Source organism: Odocoileus virginianus, chromosome 24 (assembly GCF_023699985.2).
Source record: "Odocoileus virginianus isolate 20LAN1187 ecotype Illinois chromosome 24, Ovbor_1.2, whole genome shotgun sequence".
NCBI classification, from domain to species: Eukaryota; Metazoa; Chordata; class Mammalia; order Artiodactyla; family Cervidae; genus Odocoileus; species Odocoileus virginianus.
The window spans coordinates 29,126,413-29,140,116 of NC_069697.1; the positions used below are offsets into that span (position 1 = coordinate 29,126,413).

General features: G+C 40.5%; 1 protein-coding gene across 1 annotated transcript in view; it reads right to left on the reverse strand.

Annotated features, from left to right (window-relative positions):
• C24H12orf54 (chromosome 24 C12orf54 homolog) overlaps positions 1-13,704 on the reverse strand; it is a 31,436-nt gene that overhangs the window by 441 nt on the left and 17,291 nt on the right. Inside the window, 5 exon segments of the mRNA XM_070454501.1 lie at positions 908-943; positions 945-1,077; positions 2,228-2,270; positions 4,433-4,457; positions 8,634-8,666. Coding sequence (XP_070310602.1) covers positions 908-943; positions 945-1,077; positions 2,228-2,270; positions 4,433-4,457; positions 8,634-8,666 — 270 coding nt within the window.

The window sequence follows — 13,704 nt, forward strand, 5'->3', positions numbered from 1 at the left end:
AATTTTCTGCCTTAATTTCTGAGTCAAAAGTGAGTTTTGAATGATGACAGAGGTTTTGTAACTGTATATATTCTTTCAGAAAGGTGTGATCTTGTTGCCAAAATATTGGGACATTTTGTATTTTGATGCTATATGGGGGAAATGAGATAAAATATTTGAAACGGGACTATTCAGGAAAATACACAGAGTCATTGTACTTAGACACATGCAGATGAGCCTGATTTTCTCTATCATTCGTCACTCAGGTTCTGTTTTTATGAGTTCCCAGTAAGCCTTACATAGGGCCATAGAGAGGGTATCACTAGCTTAGTCTGTGACACAGATAAATATCTGAGAATGGTCTTTTTATCCATATGAGATTAGATGTCATGAAACTAGAGAGTCAGGGAGTTTGAAAGGCTGAGGAAATGGGCTATCACTTAAGCATTTCCTTTGAGGCAGTTTACTTAACTGCTTTTAGTGAAAATCCTGACAATGGAGTCTGTTGTGGACCTACAGTGTTTGACTCTTGATTCTGAATTAAGCCCTTAAAATAACTTAGGTTTCCAGAGCACTTTCCTGAAGGGGATAGTGGGCCTCATGTTTCTTAGTGTTTTTTTAAACTTTTTATCTTTCCATTTCTCTATCCCATAATTGTCTCTCTCGATTTCTGAGCACTCCTCCCTATACAGAACTATCTGTACCTGACTCACTCTGTCTGGCTCTTCCTCAATCAAGAAACTGAAAGATTCCAGCAAGGCCCTGCCCTCAGGCTTCTACCTTCTCAACCGATTGTCCCTCAGGTAACCCCAGCTTTGGAGAGGGGGTGGAGTTTGCTGCTCTGCCATATTGGAGTGAGGACTTGATGAGGCCTGGGTTCCTGAGGATGTGAAGGGTGGAGGTCAGGGGAAAGACCTCGGTGAAATACCTGAAGGTGGTCTTCGTTGATCGTTGGATTAGGGTCTAGGGCAGCAAGCTGACTGATCAGAGGACTGTCCTCTCAGGTTTGGGGCCTGGATCCCTGATGGCTGCTCTCCAGTGCCTGGCAGCAGTCTTCCCAACTTTGGGGTCATTGCAGCATCTGAAGTCTTGGTGCTTCTGTACCAAATAAGAGGAGGCTGTGAATGTGTGAGGGAGAGAGATCTCATCCCTGGGGCCCCCTCCCTGGCCTCCACTGTCCTTAAGGATTTATTCTGTTGTCAGACTCCACCAGGAATGGGCATCACTAGCTCTGGGAATTGCAATTCCCTGATGATCTTGTGTCCTATAAGAGAGAGCCCTTAGTGGGATTAGGAGATGTGTCTTAAGTTATCAGAGCCTATGTTTTCATCAGGAAAGTCAGGTAAATTCCTCATGTTTGCCTCAGAGAGGGATACTGAAATAAAGTAAAATCATTGATCCAATATGGTTTTGACCAATCAAAAGTGCTCCTCATATGTAAAGGTTTATAATAATTACATATAAGATTTATGTAAATACGAGATTGCCAGTCCTTTATTCCTTTCATGCTTTCAGCAATGATCAATTTAAACTATAGTGATATACCTTTTTAAGAGGAATGCTTTTTTACTTCACTAGGGTCGACTTTCTAGAGTAGGATCAAATTGGGTTGAAACAGGGATCTAGGAAGTTCACCTTATCCATTTCTGGCTCAGGTGGAACCGTATCTGAAACAGGTCAAAGTGATTTTTAAAAGTACTTCCGAATTCCTCTCCAGAACATGCTGCTGCTTCTTACTACCCAGTACTCTGTTTTTCAGTTTTCACTATCAAAGTTTTTCCTAGTGTCTAAATTAAATCTCTGGTGGTATAGCCTGATCTTTTTTCTCCTAGTCTGTTTTTGGATGGAATGTTGAGACACTGGACTTTCAAGTTTTAAAAATTTTCTTTTTCTAAGTCCTCTTTCTAAGTTCCTCATTTTTTACTTTTTTTTTTGTGGTGTTCCTTTCTTATCTGTCATTCTTTCTACATCTCCTTTTTTTTCCTTAAATTGAGTGAATAGAATCTCCCAAAATCTGTATGGTGAGGTGCAGACTGATGCTGAAATTCCAGAGATTTCTGGTGGGGCTGAGGATGAAGGAGGAAGCCCCGGCTCTGTGGTTCACCATTAATTTAGAGTAGTGGGGGACCCTCTTCTGAGATACATGTTGGAAGTACAGTGTTCTGAAGACGGCAGTATTCCTAGTCACTACACCCATATCCAGGTGGATGCTATCTCCCTTAGGGACTCTCAAAAGAGGGTCACTTACCCAGTCTTGGATGCAGATGATGTGGGTGTCGCGGAGCTCATCCCTGAGTGGGACACAGGAAGGAATCATTCCATTGCAGGGGTCTGAAGTATCTCCTTAGGAGCCTTGAGCCCTGCTCACATCCTTAGTTTGGAGTATGGCCAGTCAAAGTGGGAGAGACCAGAACTTGTGGAGAAGCTAAAGAACTATAGGCTTGTCAGAGAGGCAGTTGCAGAACATGACACTGGATATCTGGTCACTTACGAAGTATATATTGAATCATGGCCACCGGATCCCCATTTAACCAGCTCTGGGCATTAGGAGTTAGTCAGATTCCTCAGTCCCAGGGCACTGACACTAGATTAGGTCCTTGTCTCTTTTTTTTAGTACAGAAAATACAATGAGATGAATTATTCTCATCTTATTCTGCATTCACCCACCCACCCACCTTTTAGGAAGCAGGAAACAATAACAACAACAATCAAGATCCTAAATCCATGTTTTTTACATTGGGTCATCAAGCAGGTATTCCAGGGCCTGTAGTAACCTATTTGGAAAACAGCCTTCCTTGAATAAAAGAGAACTTCTTTCAAGCTTAGATAAACTTAGCCCTTTTGACCTGTTGACCCTTAGGGCTCAGCAGCTAAGAGAAGTTTTCCCTGTACCTCATGATGGATTCTGCTTGGCCATATTTCCGTATTTTTGGTCCTGTCTGCTGCCCTGCATGGGCCTGAGGAATGGAAACTGATATTCAGAATTCAGCAGAGATTCCTGGGTGGTAACTTATGGATACTTCCAGTACACGAATCACTGAATGCTATTAATCTTATGTGCACCTCCCAAAGCTAAGATCACCTCCAAACCATACAGAGATAGCATATGCTACAGAATGATAACACAATAGCTTGCATCACGGAGCAAGTCCTGTTTGGAGAACACTTCAAAAGACAAAACTGAGTAGTGATACTTTTGGCCTTCCCAGGTGTCACTAGTGGTAAAGAATCCACCAGCCAGTGCAGGAGACATAAGAGACATGGGTTTGATCCCTGGACCAGGAAGATCTCTTGGAGTAGGCAATGGCACCCCACTCCAGTATTCTTGCCTGGAGAATCCCATGGGCAGAGGAGCCTGGTGGGCTATAGTCCATGGGATCACAAAGAGTCAGACATGACCGAGCGACTAAGCACAGCAATACATTTAACCCAAATTAGATGATCAGTTATAAATGTTCTTATGGACAAATATTATAATATACATTGAATTAAAAATGAAAAAAAGGAGTTGATTTCCAATGTTGTGTCAGTTTCTGGTGTACAGCAAAGTGGTTCAGTTATATGTATACATATATTCATTCTTTATCAGATTCTTTTCCCATATGGGTTATTACAGAGGTTGAGTGGAGTTCCCTGTGCTATACAGTAAGTCCTTGTTGGTTATCTGTTTTATATTTAGTAGGATATTTCAGTGAACTCATTTATATCCTTGGTATTCAAAGTCTGATTCATGAACCACAGGTTCCAGCATCACATGACAGCTTCTTAGAAATAAAGAACCCGAGTCTCAGGCCTATTGAATGAAGTACCAAGGTAATTTGTATACATTCAAATATTTGAAAAGCCCTGATTTATAAGTTCCATTTTGGAAAGGAAGGAACACCAACTATGGCTAAATCTATGCTATAATTCTAGGCTCCTGGAGGAGGGCATGGCAACCCACTCCAGTATTCTTGCCTGGAAAATCACCATGGATAGAGGAGCCTGGTGCTCTACAGTCCACGGGGTTGCAAAGTGTTGGACATGATTGAGCAACTAAGACAGCACCTGCGTGTTTTAATTTGAAACATTAAAATCTGCATATGATCATTTGAGTACTATAATTTGACCACCCTAAATAATCATTCCATTTTGGCTTCCCCAATCTTCAGTGCCTCCTAAACCCTAAACACAGAGCTGGGAAGCTTCCCTCCAATTGTTGTCTCTCCTCTCCTGACAAGTGCCTTGTCTGACAGGGCTGAGAGTGTCCTCTGGCCCTCAACAACCTTTCCAAGGGAGAAAGGGATCCTGCTGTCCCTGTCCAGATAACTGGACTGAAAAGAGGAGAGACTAGCGGGGCCCAGACTCCAGCTTCCAGCCAAATAGAAGCTCCCACCTTGAGACTTTGATTATGAACTCCTTATTCCCTCCCCTCACCCTTGGTTTACCCAAACCTTGAAATATTGCTCTTTACCTCGAATCCGGGCATCTTCCTGCAGCTGAGAAAAATGAGAGAAAGTCAGAGAGTCAGGGGCCACTCTCCTCTTCAGTGTACCAGCTAGACTTGGTAAGATTATAGGGATGTCTGCGTGAGACATGTGGGCTTCTTGGAAATGTAATGAAATTTGACGTTTCCTGAAAGAATGTGTGTTGTTTTTGTATCCCTCACATCAAACACAATGCACTGCATATAGCATATTCAGTAAATGTTTGCTGAATAATAAATAGGACAAACTCTGGCCTTATTAGGGGTGGGAGATGCACACTTCATTACCTACAGTCATAATGATTCATGCAGTGGCCTCTCCTCTCTCATTCTCTCTGGCCTTTCTGTGCTCTCTGTTTTCTGGCCTCTTTCATTCTCTTCAGGGTTCCCCAGTGGCTCAGATGGTAAAGAATGTACCTGCAATGCAGGAGACCTAGGTTCGATCCCTGGGTCAGGATGATCCTTTGGGGAATAGAATGGCAACCCACTTCCGTATTCTTGCCTGGAGAATCCCATGGACAGAGGAGCCTGGCAGGCTACAGTCCATGGGATCACAAAGAGTAGGGCATGACTGAGTGACATTCACTTTTCTTTTCACTTTCACCCTCCCTCCTCATTCAAGAGAAGACTCTACACCTGGAAATCACAAGATGTCAATACCGAAATCAGATTGATTATATTCTTTGCAGCCTAGATGGAGAAGCTCTGTACAGTCAGCAAACACAAGAACAGGAGCTGACTGTGGCTCAGATCATGAACTCTTTATTGCCAAATTCAGGCTTTAATTGAAGAAAGTAGGGAAAACCACTAGATCATTCAGGTATGACCTGAATCAAATCCCTTACGATTATACAGTGGAAGTGACAAATAGATTTAAGGGATTATATCTGATAGAGTCCCTGAAGAACAATGGATGGAGGTTCATGACATTGTACAGGAGGCAGTGATCAAGACCATCCCCAAGAAAAAGAAATACAAAAAGGCAAAATGGCTGTCTGAGGAGGCCTTACAAATAGCTGTGAAAAGAAGAGAAGCTAAAGGCAAAGGAGAAAAGGAAAGATATACCCATTTGAATGCAGAGTTCCAAAGAATAGCAAGGATAGAGGGATACGAAAGCCTTGCTCAGTGATCAATGCAAAGAAATAGATGAAAACAATAGAATGAGAAAGACTTGAGATCTTTTCAAGAAAATTAGAGATACCAAAGGAATATTTCATGCAAAGATGGGCTCAATAAAGGACAGAATTGGTATAGACCTAATGGAAGCAGAAGATATTATGAAGAGGTGGCAAGAATACACAGAAGAACAATACAAAAAAGATTTTCATGACCCAGATAACCACAATGGTGTGATCACTCACCTAGAGCCAGACATCCTGGAATGTGAAGTCAAGTGGGCCTTAGGAAGCATCACTACGAACAAAGCTAGTGGAGGTAATGGAATTCCAGTTGAGCTATTTCAAATCCTAAAAGATGATGCTGTGAAAGTGCTACACTCAGTATGTCAGCAAATTTGGAAAACTCAGCAGTGGCCACAGGACTGGAAAAGGTCAGTTTTCATTCTAATCCCAAAGAAAGGCAATGCCAAAGAATGTTCAAACTACCACACAATTGCACTCATCTCACACGCTAGCAAAGTAATGCTCAAAATTCTCCAAGCCAGGCTTCAACAGTACGTGAAGCACGAACTTCCAGATGTTCAAGTTGGGTTTAGAAAAGGCAGAGGAACCAGAGATCAAATTGCCAACATCCATTGCGTCATCAAGAAAGCAAGAGAGTTCCAGAAAAACATCTACTGCTTTATTGACTACACCAAAGCCTTTGACTGTGTGGATCACAACAAACTGTGGAAATTGTTCAAGAGACAGGAAAACCAGATCACCTGACCTGACTCCTGAGAAATCTGTGTGCAGGTCAGGAAGCAACAGTTAGAACTGAACTTGAAACAACAGACTGGTTCCAAATCGGTAAAGGATTACATCAAGGCTGTGTGTTGTCACCCTGCTTATTTAACTTATATGCAGAGTATATCATGAGAAGTGATAGGCTGGATGAAGCACAAGCTGGAATCAAGATTACCAGGAGAAATATCAATAACCTCAGATACGCAGATGGCACCACCCATGGCAGAAAGTGAAGAAGAACTTGATGAAAGTGAAAGAGGAGAGTGAAAAAGATGGCTTAAAACTCAGAAAATGAAGGTCATGGCATTCAGTCTCATCACTTCATAGCAAATAGATGGGGAAACAATGGAAATAGTGAGAGACTATTTTTGGGGGTTCCAAAATCACTGCAGATGGTGACTGCAGCCATGAAATTAAGAGACCCTTGCTCCTTGGAAGAAAAGCTATGATCAACCTAGACAGCATATTAAAAAACAGAGACATTACTTTGCCTACAAAGGTCCATATAGTCAAAGCTATGGTTTTTCCAGTAGTCATGTACGGATGTGAGAGTTGGACTATGAAGAAAGCTGAGCACCAAAGAATTGATGCTTTTGAACTGTGGTGTTGGAGAAGACTCTTGAAAGTCCCTTGGACAGCAAGAAGATTTAACCAGTCCATCTTAAAGGAAGTCAGTCCTGAATATTCATTGGAAGGACTGATGCCAAAGCTGAAACTCCAATACTTTGGCCACCTGATGTGAAGAACTGACTCATTTGAAAAGACCCTGATGCTGGGAAAGATTGAAGGCAGGAGGAGAAGGGGATGACAGAGGATGAGATGGTTGGATGGCATCACCAACTCAATGGACATGAGTTTGAGCAAGCTCAGGGAGATGGTGATGAACAGGGAAGCCTGGCATGCTACAGTCTATGGGGTTTCAAAGAGTCGGACATGACAGAACCACTGAACTGAGCTGACTCCTCATTGTGTATACATTGGTTCTCTGAGATGAACCTTTAAGTATCTGTTTTTTAAAAAATTCCCTCTTACTCATCCCAGAGTAAATAGCTGCTGATGCTATGTACTTTGGGGCCCCTGAGCTCCCAGGAGCTGGCTAGATGGTGTTTCTACATAACAGTGCTCTGGGGCAAGGAAGTGCTTTCTAGTTCTGTCTCTCCCAGATATCTTTTGCTTGACTTTCTTCTCTCCATGTGCCTGTTTCAAGGTGTTTGTCACACTGACATAACAGTCTGCACCAGCCCAGGTGTTCCATGAGGGCAGGGTCTGTGTCTGATGAACCCCATGAAGAACCACTAGACCTAGAATAGAGCTTCAGCACAGGAGATGTCAGGTGGGACACTTAACTTTGTTTATGGGCCTTGAAAGGATGAAATCAACACATGTGAGTCCCACTTATGGACAAACCTCCTCCTCTCACTAGCTCAAGTCCTGCTTGGAGGACACTTAGGAAGGACACAGGGGACTAAAATTCTGGGTAACGTGGAGGTGCTCTGAGGCTGAGAAATACTTTGTGAAAATACCAAGATTTTGATCTCTTCTCCCTTTTACCTCCAGCCAGATGGAGGCGGAGGCTGCTGTAGTTTTTCCTAGAGTAAGTTCCAGACACAGCAGCAGGATACAATGGAATGGCTTCTTGAACTATAGAAAAAGGCTTAGTTCAAAGGCTAAGAGTGATCCAGTTAGTGAAGTAGAGGAAATTTCTTTCAGGTCCTTTTGGTCCAACCTTGGTAGGACTGAGACACATCAACACCTTGAGCAAGCAAATGTAGTAACTCAATGTCTGGAGTAAGCCAATAATATACTCCATTTTTGGACTATATTTTTAGATATTTAATTAGTGTTTGTATAGAAAAAATTCTAGAACCTGCATGAAAGAGCAGAAGAGGAGGGTTGTTGCAGAGCGAAATTTAGCTCTGGACTCTTAATTTGTACACCCTATAATTAATAAACATACTATCTTAATAGTTTACCATGTCATTTGGATCCCCCCAACTCAGTCACCTATCTGTTTCACATAACTGCATAGCATTCTTGCTGAGAGTAGTTCTGATAGATATGTTTTTCTCTCTGTATTATCATATTTTCATAAGGGAATTGTTAGGCATCTTCTGGTCTTACTTACTAGACTGACAAATGAGTGCTAGTCTTTTAAGGGAGAAATCCCTAGATAAAGAAATGAAACTAAAAGCTTGATCAAAGTCAACAGCACAGAAGGGTACAGGAAAATCAGAAGCAAGAGAAGTGATATGGCCAGGGAATTTAGAGTGGAAATTTAATCTCACCTCATTTTGTATATCCTTAAAGGCCATTAGCACCTGACAAGACAAAAAATTATGGAAAAATTAATGTTACAGACTTTATTACAAAGGGATTTTATATATAGAATCTCTCAGTCATTATTAGGCTGTAGAGTATGAATGCTAACAGACTATGGCTTCCTAGCTTAAAGAAATAAATCTCATTGAATTTCACTCTCATATTTCTGGGCCACCATTTCTTCATATGGTAGGTGGGTGAAATACAGGAAGTTATTTAAAGAAGGCCAAGCTGTGAAAGGAATGTCAATGAAACCCACTATTGTACTTCATTTCATTGGTGTTTGTTCTGAAGCTAAACATAGCTGTGGAAATCAACACATTTGCATTTAGATTATAATACACCAGTAGGCCAAGACCATGTGTTGGTGAGAACATAGAGAAGCTCAAACTCTCATATATTGTTGGAAGAAGTACAGAAGTGTGTGATCACTGTGGGAAAAGCTCTGGCAGATTCTTCTAAAACTAAACATGCACCTATATTCTTCACCCAGATATAGATGGAGACCGTGACTATTGGTAGTCTGAGTTTCTTCATTTTGGGGAAAGGATGAGGACTTTAAGACAGATAGGTATATTTTATTCAGTTGAAATATAGATTTGTTTTTGTTGATATTCAGGAATTTTAACATGCTTTGTTGTTCATTCGCTAAGTTATGTCTGACTCTTTGCAATTCCTTGGACTGCAGCACCCCAGGCTCCCCTGTTGTCTGGAGTTTACTTGGATTCATGTGCTTTAAGTCAGTGATGCTATCTCATCCTCTACCATCCCTATATCCTTTTGTCATCAATCTTTACCAGCATCACAGGTTTTCAGGTGAGTCAGCTCTTCATATCAGGTTGCCAAAGTATTAAAGCTTCAGCGTCAGTCCTTGCAGTGAATATTCAGGGTTGATTTCCTTTAGGATTGACTAGTTTGATCTTTCAGTCCAGAGGACTCTCAGGAGTCTTCTCCAGCACAATTTGAAAGCATCAATTCTTTGGCACTCAAGTTTTCTTTATGGTCCAACTCTCACATCTGTATATGACTACTGAAAAAACCATAGTTTTGACTATATGGACCTTTGTTGGCAAAGTGATGTCTTTGGTTTTTAACATGCTGTCTAGGTTTGTCATAGTTTTCCTTCCAAAGAGCAAGTATCTTTTAGTTTCATGGCTTCAGTCACTGTCCACAGTGATTTTGGAGCCCAGGAAAATAAAATCTGTCACTGTTTCCACTTTTTCATCATCTCTGTGCCGTGAAGTGATGGGACCGGGTACCATGATCTTACTTAGTTTTTGAATATTGAGTTTTGAGTCAGCTTTTTCACTCTCCTCTTTTACCCTCTCATAAAGAGGCTCCTCACTTTCTGCTGTTAAAGTGATATCATCTGCATATCTGAGGTTATTGATGTTTCTCCTGGCAGTCTTGATTCCAAGTTGTGATTCACCCAGCCTGACATTTTGCATGATACACTCTGCATAGAAAATTAAATAAGCTGAGTGACAATATAGAGCTTTGACCTACTCCTTTCCCATTTTTGAACCAGACTGTTGTTCCATGTCTGGTTCTAACTGTTGCTTCTTGACCTGCATACAGGTTTCTTAGGAGACAGGTGAGGTGGTCTGGTACTCCTGTCTCTTTATCTGCATTGTTTGTTGCAATCCACACAAAGGCTTTAAAATAGTCAATGAAGCAAATGTAGATGTTTTTCTGTAACTCGCTTGCTTTCTCTATGATCCAACGAATGTTGGCAATTTGACCTCTGGTTTCTCTGACTTCGTGGTGTTTGGAAACTTCCTCTATTATGACTCCCTTCCCAGGACGGGTCTCCACCCCTAGCTCTTTTGTCTCTCTTTTTATCTTTTATATTTTGTCCTACCTCCTTTCAAAGATGATGGGCTGCTTTTCTGGGCACCTGAGGTCTTCTGCTAGCGGTCAGAAGTTGTTTTGTGAGGTTTGCTCAGCGTTCAAATGTCCTTTCGATGAATCTGTAGGGGAGAAAGTGGTCTCCCTGTCCTATTCCTCTGCCATCTTGGCTCCTCCCTCTTTGCCTCTTTGAAATCCAGCTTGTACGTCTGGAAGTTCTTAGTTCATGTACTGCTAAACCTAGCTTGAAGGATTTTGAGCATTACTTTGCTAATTTGTGAAATGAGCGCAATTGTATGGTAGCTTGAACATTCTTTGGCATTGCCTTTCTTTGGGATTGGAATAAAAACTGATCTTTTCCGGTCTTGTGGCCACTGCTGAGTTTTCCAAATTTGCCGGCATATTGAGTGCAGCACTTTCACAGCATCATCTTTTAGGATTTTAAATAGCTCAGCTGGTATTCCATCGCCTCCACCAGCTTTGTTGGTAGTAATGCTTCCTAAGGCCCACTTGACTTCACACCCCAGGATGTCTGGCTGTAGGTGAGTGACCACACCATTATGGTTATCCAGGTCATTAAGACCTTGTTTGTGCAATTCTTCTGTGTATTTTTGCTACCTCTTCTTAATCTCTTCTGCCTCTGTTAGGTCCTTTATCATGCCATCCTTGCTTGAAGTGTTCCCGTGATATCTCCAGTTTTCTTGAAGAGACCTCTAGTCATTTCCATTCTGTTGTTTTCCTCTATTTCTTTGCATTGTTAGTTTAAGAAGGCTTTCTTGTCTCTCCTTGCTTTTCTCTGGAACTCTGCATTCAGTTGGGTATATCTTTCCCTTTCTCCCCTGCTTTTTGCTTCTTTTCTTTCCTCAGATATTTGTAAAGCCTCCTTAAACAACCACTTTGCCTTCTTGCATTTCTTTTTCTTTGAAATGATTTTGGTCACTGTGTCCTGTACACTGTTACAAACCTCTGTCCATAGTTCTGGCACTCTGTCTACCAGATCTAATCCCTTGAATCTATTTATAATCTCCACTGTATAATCATAAGGAATTTGATATAGGTCACACCTGAATGGCCTAGTAACTTTCCTACTTTCACATGCTTATAAGGGAGCATGTAGAATCTGAATAGTCAGTGGGATAGGCTGTGCCAGTTATCAGCTTATTGCTTCTCATCAACCCTGTGTTCATTCTTTGTTTTATCAGCTCAGTTGCTCAGTTGTGTCCAACCCTTTGCAACCCCATGGACTACAGCACGCCAGGCTTCCCTGTCCATCACCAACTCCCAGAGTTGTCTCAAACTCATGTCCATCGAACTGGTGATGCCATCCAACTATCTCATCCTCTGTCGTCCCCTTTTCCTCCTGCCTTCAATCTTTCCCAGCATCAGGGTCTTTTCAAAAGAGTTAGTTCTTCATATCAGGTGGCCAAAGTATTGGAGTTTCAGCTTTAGCATCAGTCCTTCCAGTGAATATTCAGGACTGATTTCCTTTAGGATGGACTGGTTGGATCTCCTTGCAGTCCAAGGGACTCTCAAGAGTCTTCTCCAACACCACAGTTCAAAAGCATCAATTCTTCAGTGCTCAGCTTTCTTCACAGTCCACCTCTCACACCCATACATGACTACTGGAAAAACCATAGCTTTGACTAGATGGACTTTTGTTGGCAAAGTAATGTCTCTGTTTTTTAATATACTGTCTAGGTTGGTCATAACTTTTCTCCCAAGGAGCAAGTGTCTTTTAATTTCATGGCTTGCAGTCATCATCTGCAGTTTTATATTCATCTCTTATATATTTATATAAATCTCTTATATATTTATATTTGTTTTATATTCATCTCTTATTATGTTTTAAGTATCCAATTATGTACTGGTTCCCCATAGGAAGGTTTTCTGACCCTTATTATAATCAACTCTTCAGTAATACAGTAATTATAAGAATACTAGTTATTCTCATACATTTTAATTGTGTTTTTCTTTCTATAAAACTTATGAGAAAAGTCATTGAAAGACAGAGAATAAAAAAGTTGATTACGTTACATAGTATTGTTCAGTGGGGCCTTGCAGGAGAGAGGCTATGGAGACTTTCACTTAATTTTTTTTTTCATTTAAATAATTCATAGTCTTTGATTTAAAGTCTTTTTCTGCTTAGTTTCATGTGAATAATTGATATCTTAGGTTCAAAGTGATCACTTTCCCTCTAATTCTCATCTCTATATCAGAGTTTAAATGCAACTAGAATATCAAGATTGGGAAGTTGAAATAGCTGATAATTTTGGAAAGGTCTCAGAAACTCCAAGTGAAAATCTGTGTTCTGTGAAAGTTTATAGCACTTTGCTTTGGCTATTAATGAGCATAGCTAGCTTCTGCACTAATAGACCATTTAAATATAAAGTGAAATCTTGTGTTTTTATATTTGAGAATTGTCACCTTGGTTGTCATTTTCCTATTTCTGGGAAAACAAGGAAATTTCATCAAAGTGAAAAAGGCATCTCCTTTTATAGAATTAAAAGAATTTTCTCTTACATTCTCTAAATACGAGTCTATTTTAAAGCAATTTCAAAATGCAGGGCTTAATCATGTGGATTCTGAGAGTAACTGCTCATGGCATTGCCTCATTTTGAAGACTGAAGGCAACAAATTCCCATTGGTGACCTAATGAACCTGTATTTCTCTTTCAACTCAAAAAGTTTTCAGAACCCAAAACACTCTTGATAGATTCAACAGTTTCATTCATTACCAAACATATGATTAATCTGTCTTCTATAAAATATTTTTTCTACTTGATCTCTTTAAAGCAATTTTAATGATTTGATCTAATTTCCTTGAAATGACATTAAAACACTATGTTTTTCATAACCACAGAAAGGGCAGTTCTTCACATCCAAGTACAAACTCATGTTCTTTTCTTTTCAACACCTCAGACCTCTCCAATAACAGGTCTGAATCTCTCAAATATATTAAGTTAAAGGATAGGAAAGCTCCATGAATATGTTTCTGCTGCTGGCCATAATTCTCATTTAAATTATTGTCAATAAATTTGGTGGTCTGTAGAACATTCTGAAGCATTAAAAAAATCATGTTGGCAGTCTCTGATGCTGCAGTGTGAATCTGGTGTTTATTCTTCTTCAGAATCTTTATTAAAATACTCTCAAGAAATTCAGTAACAAAGCAGTTTATCACTGTAAATAATCA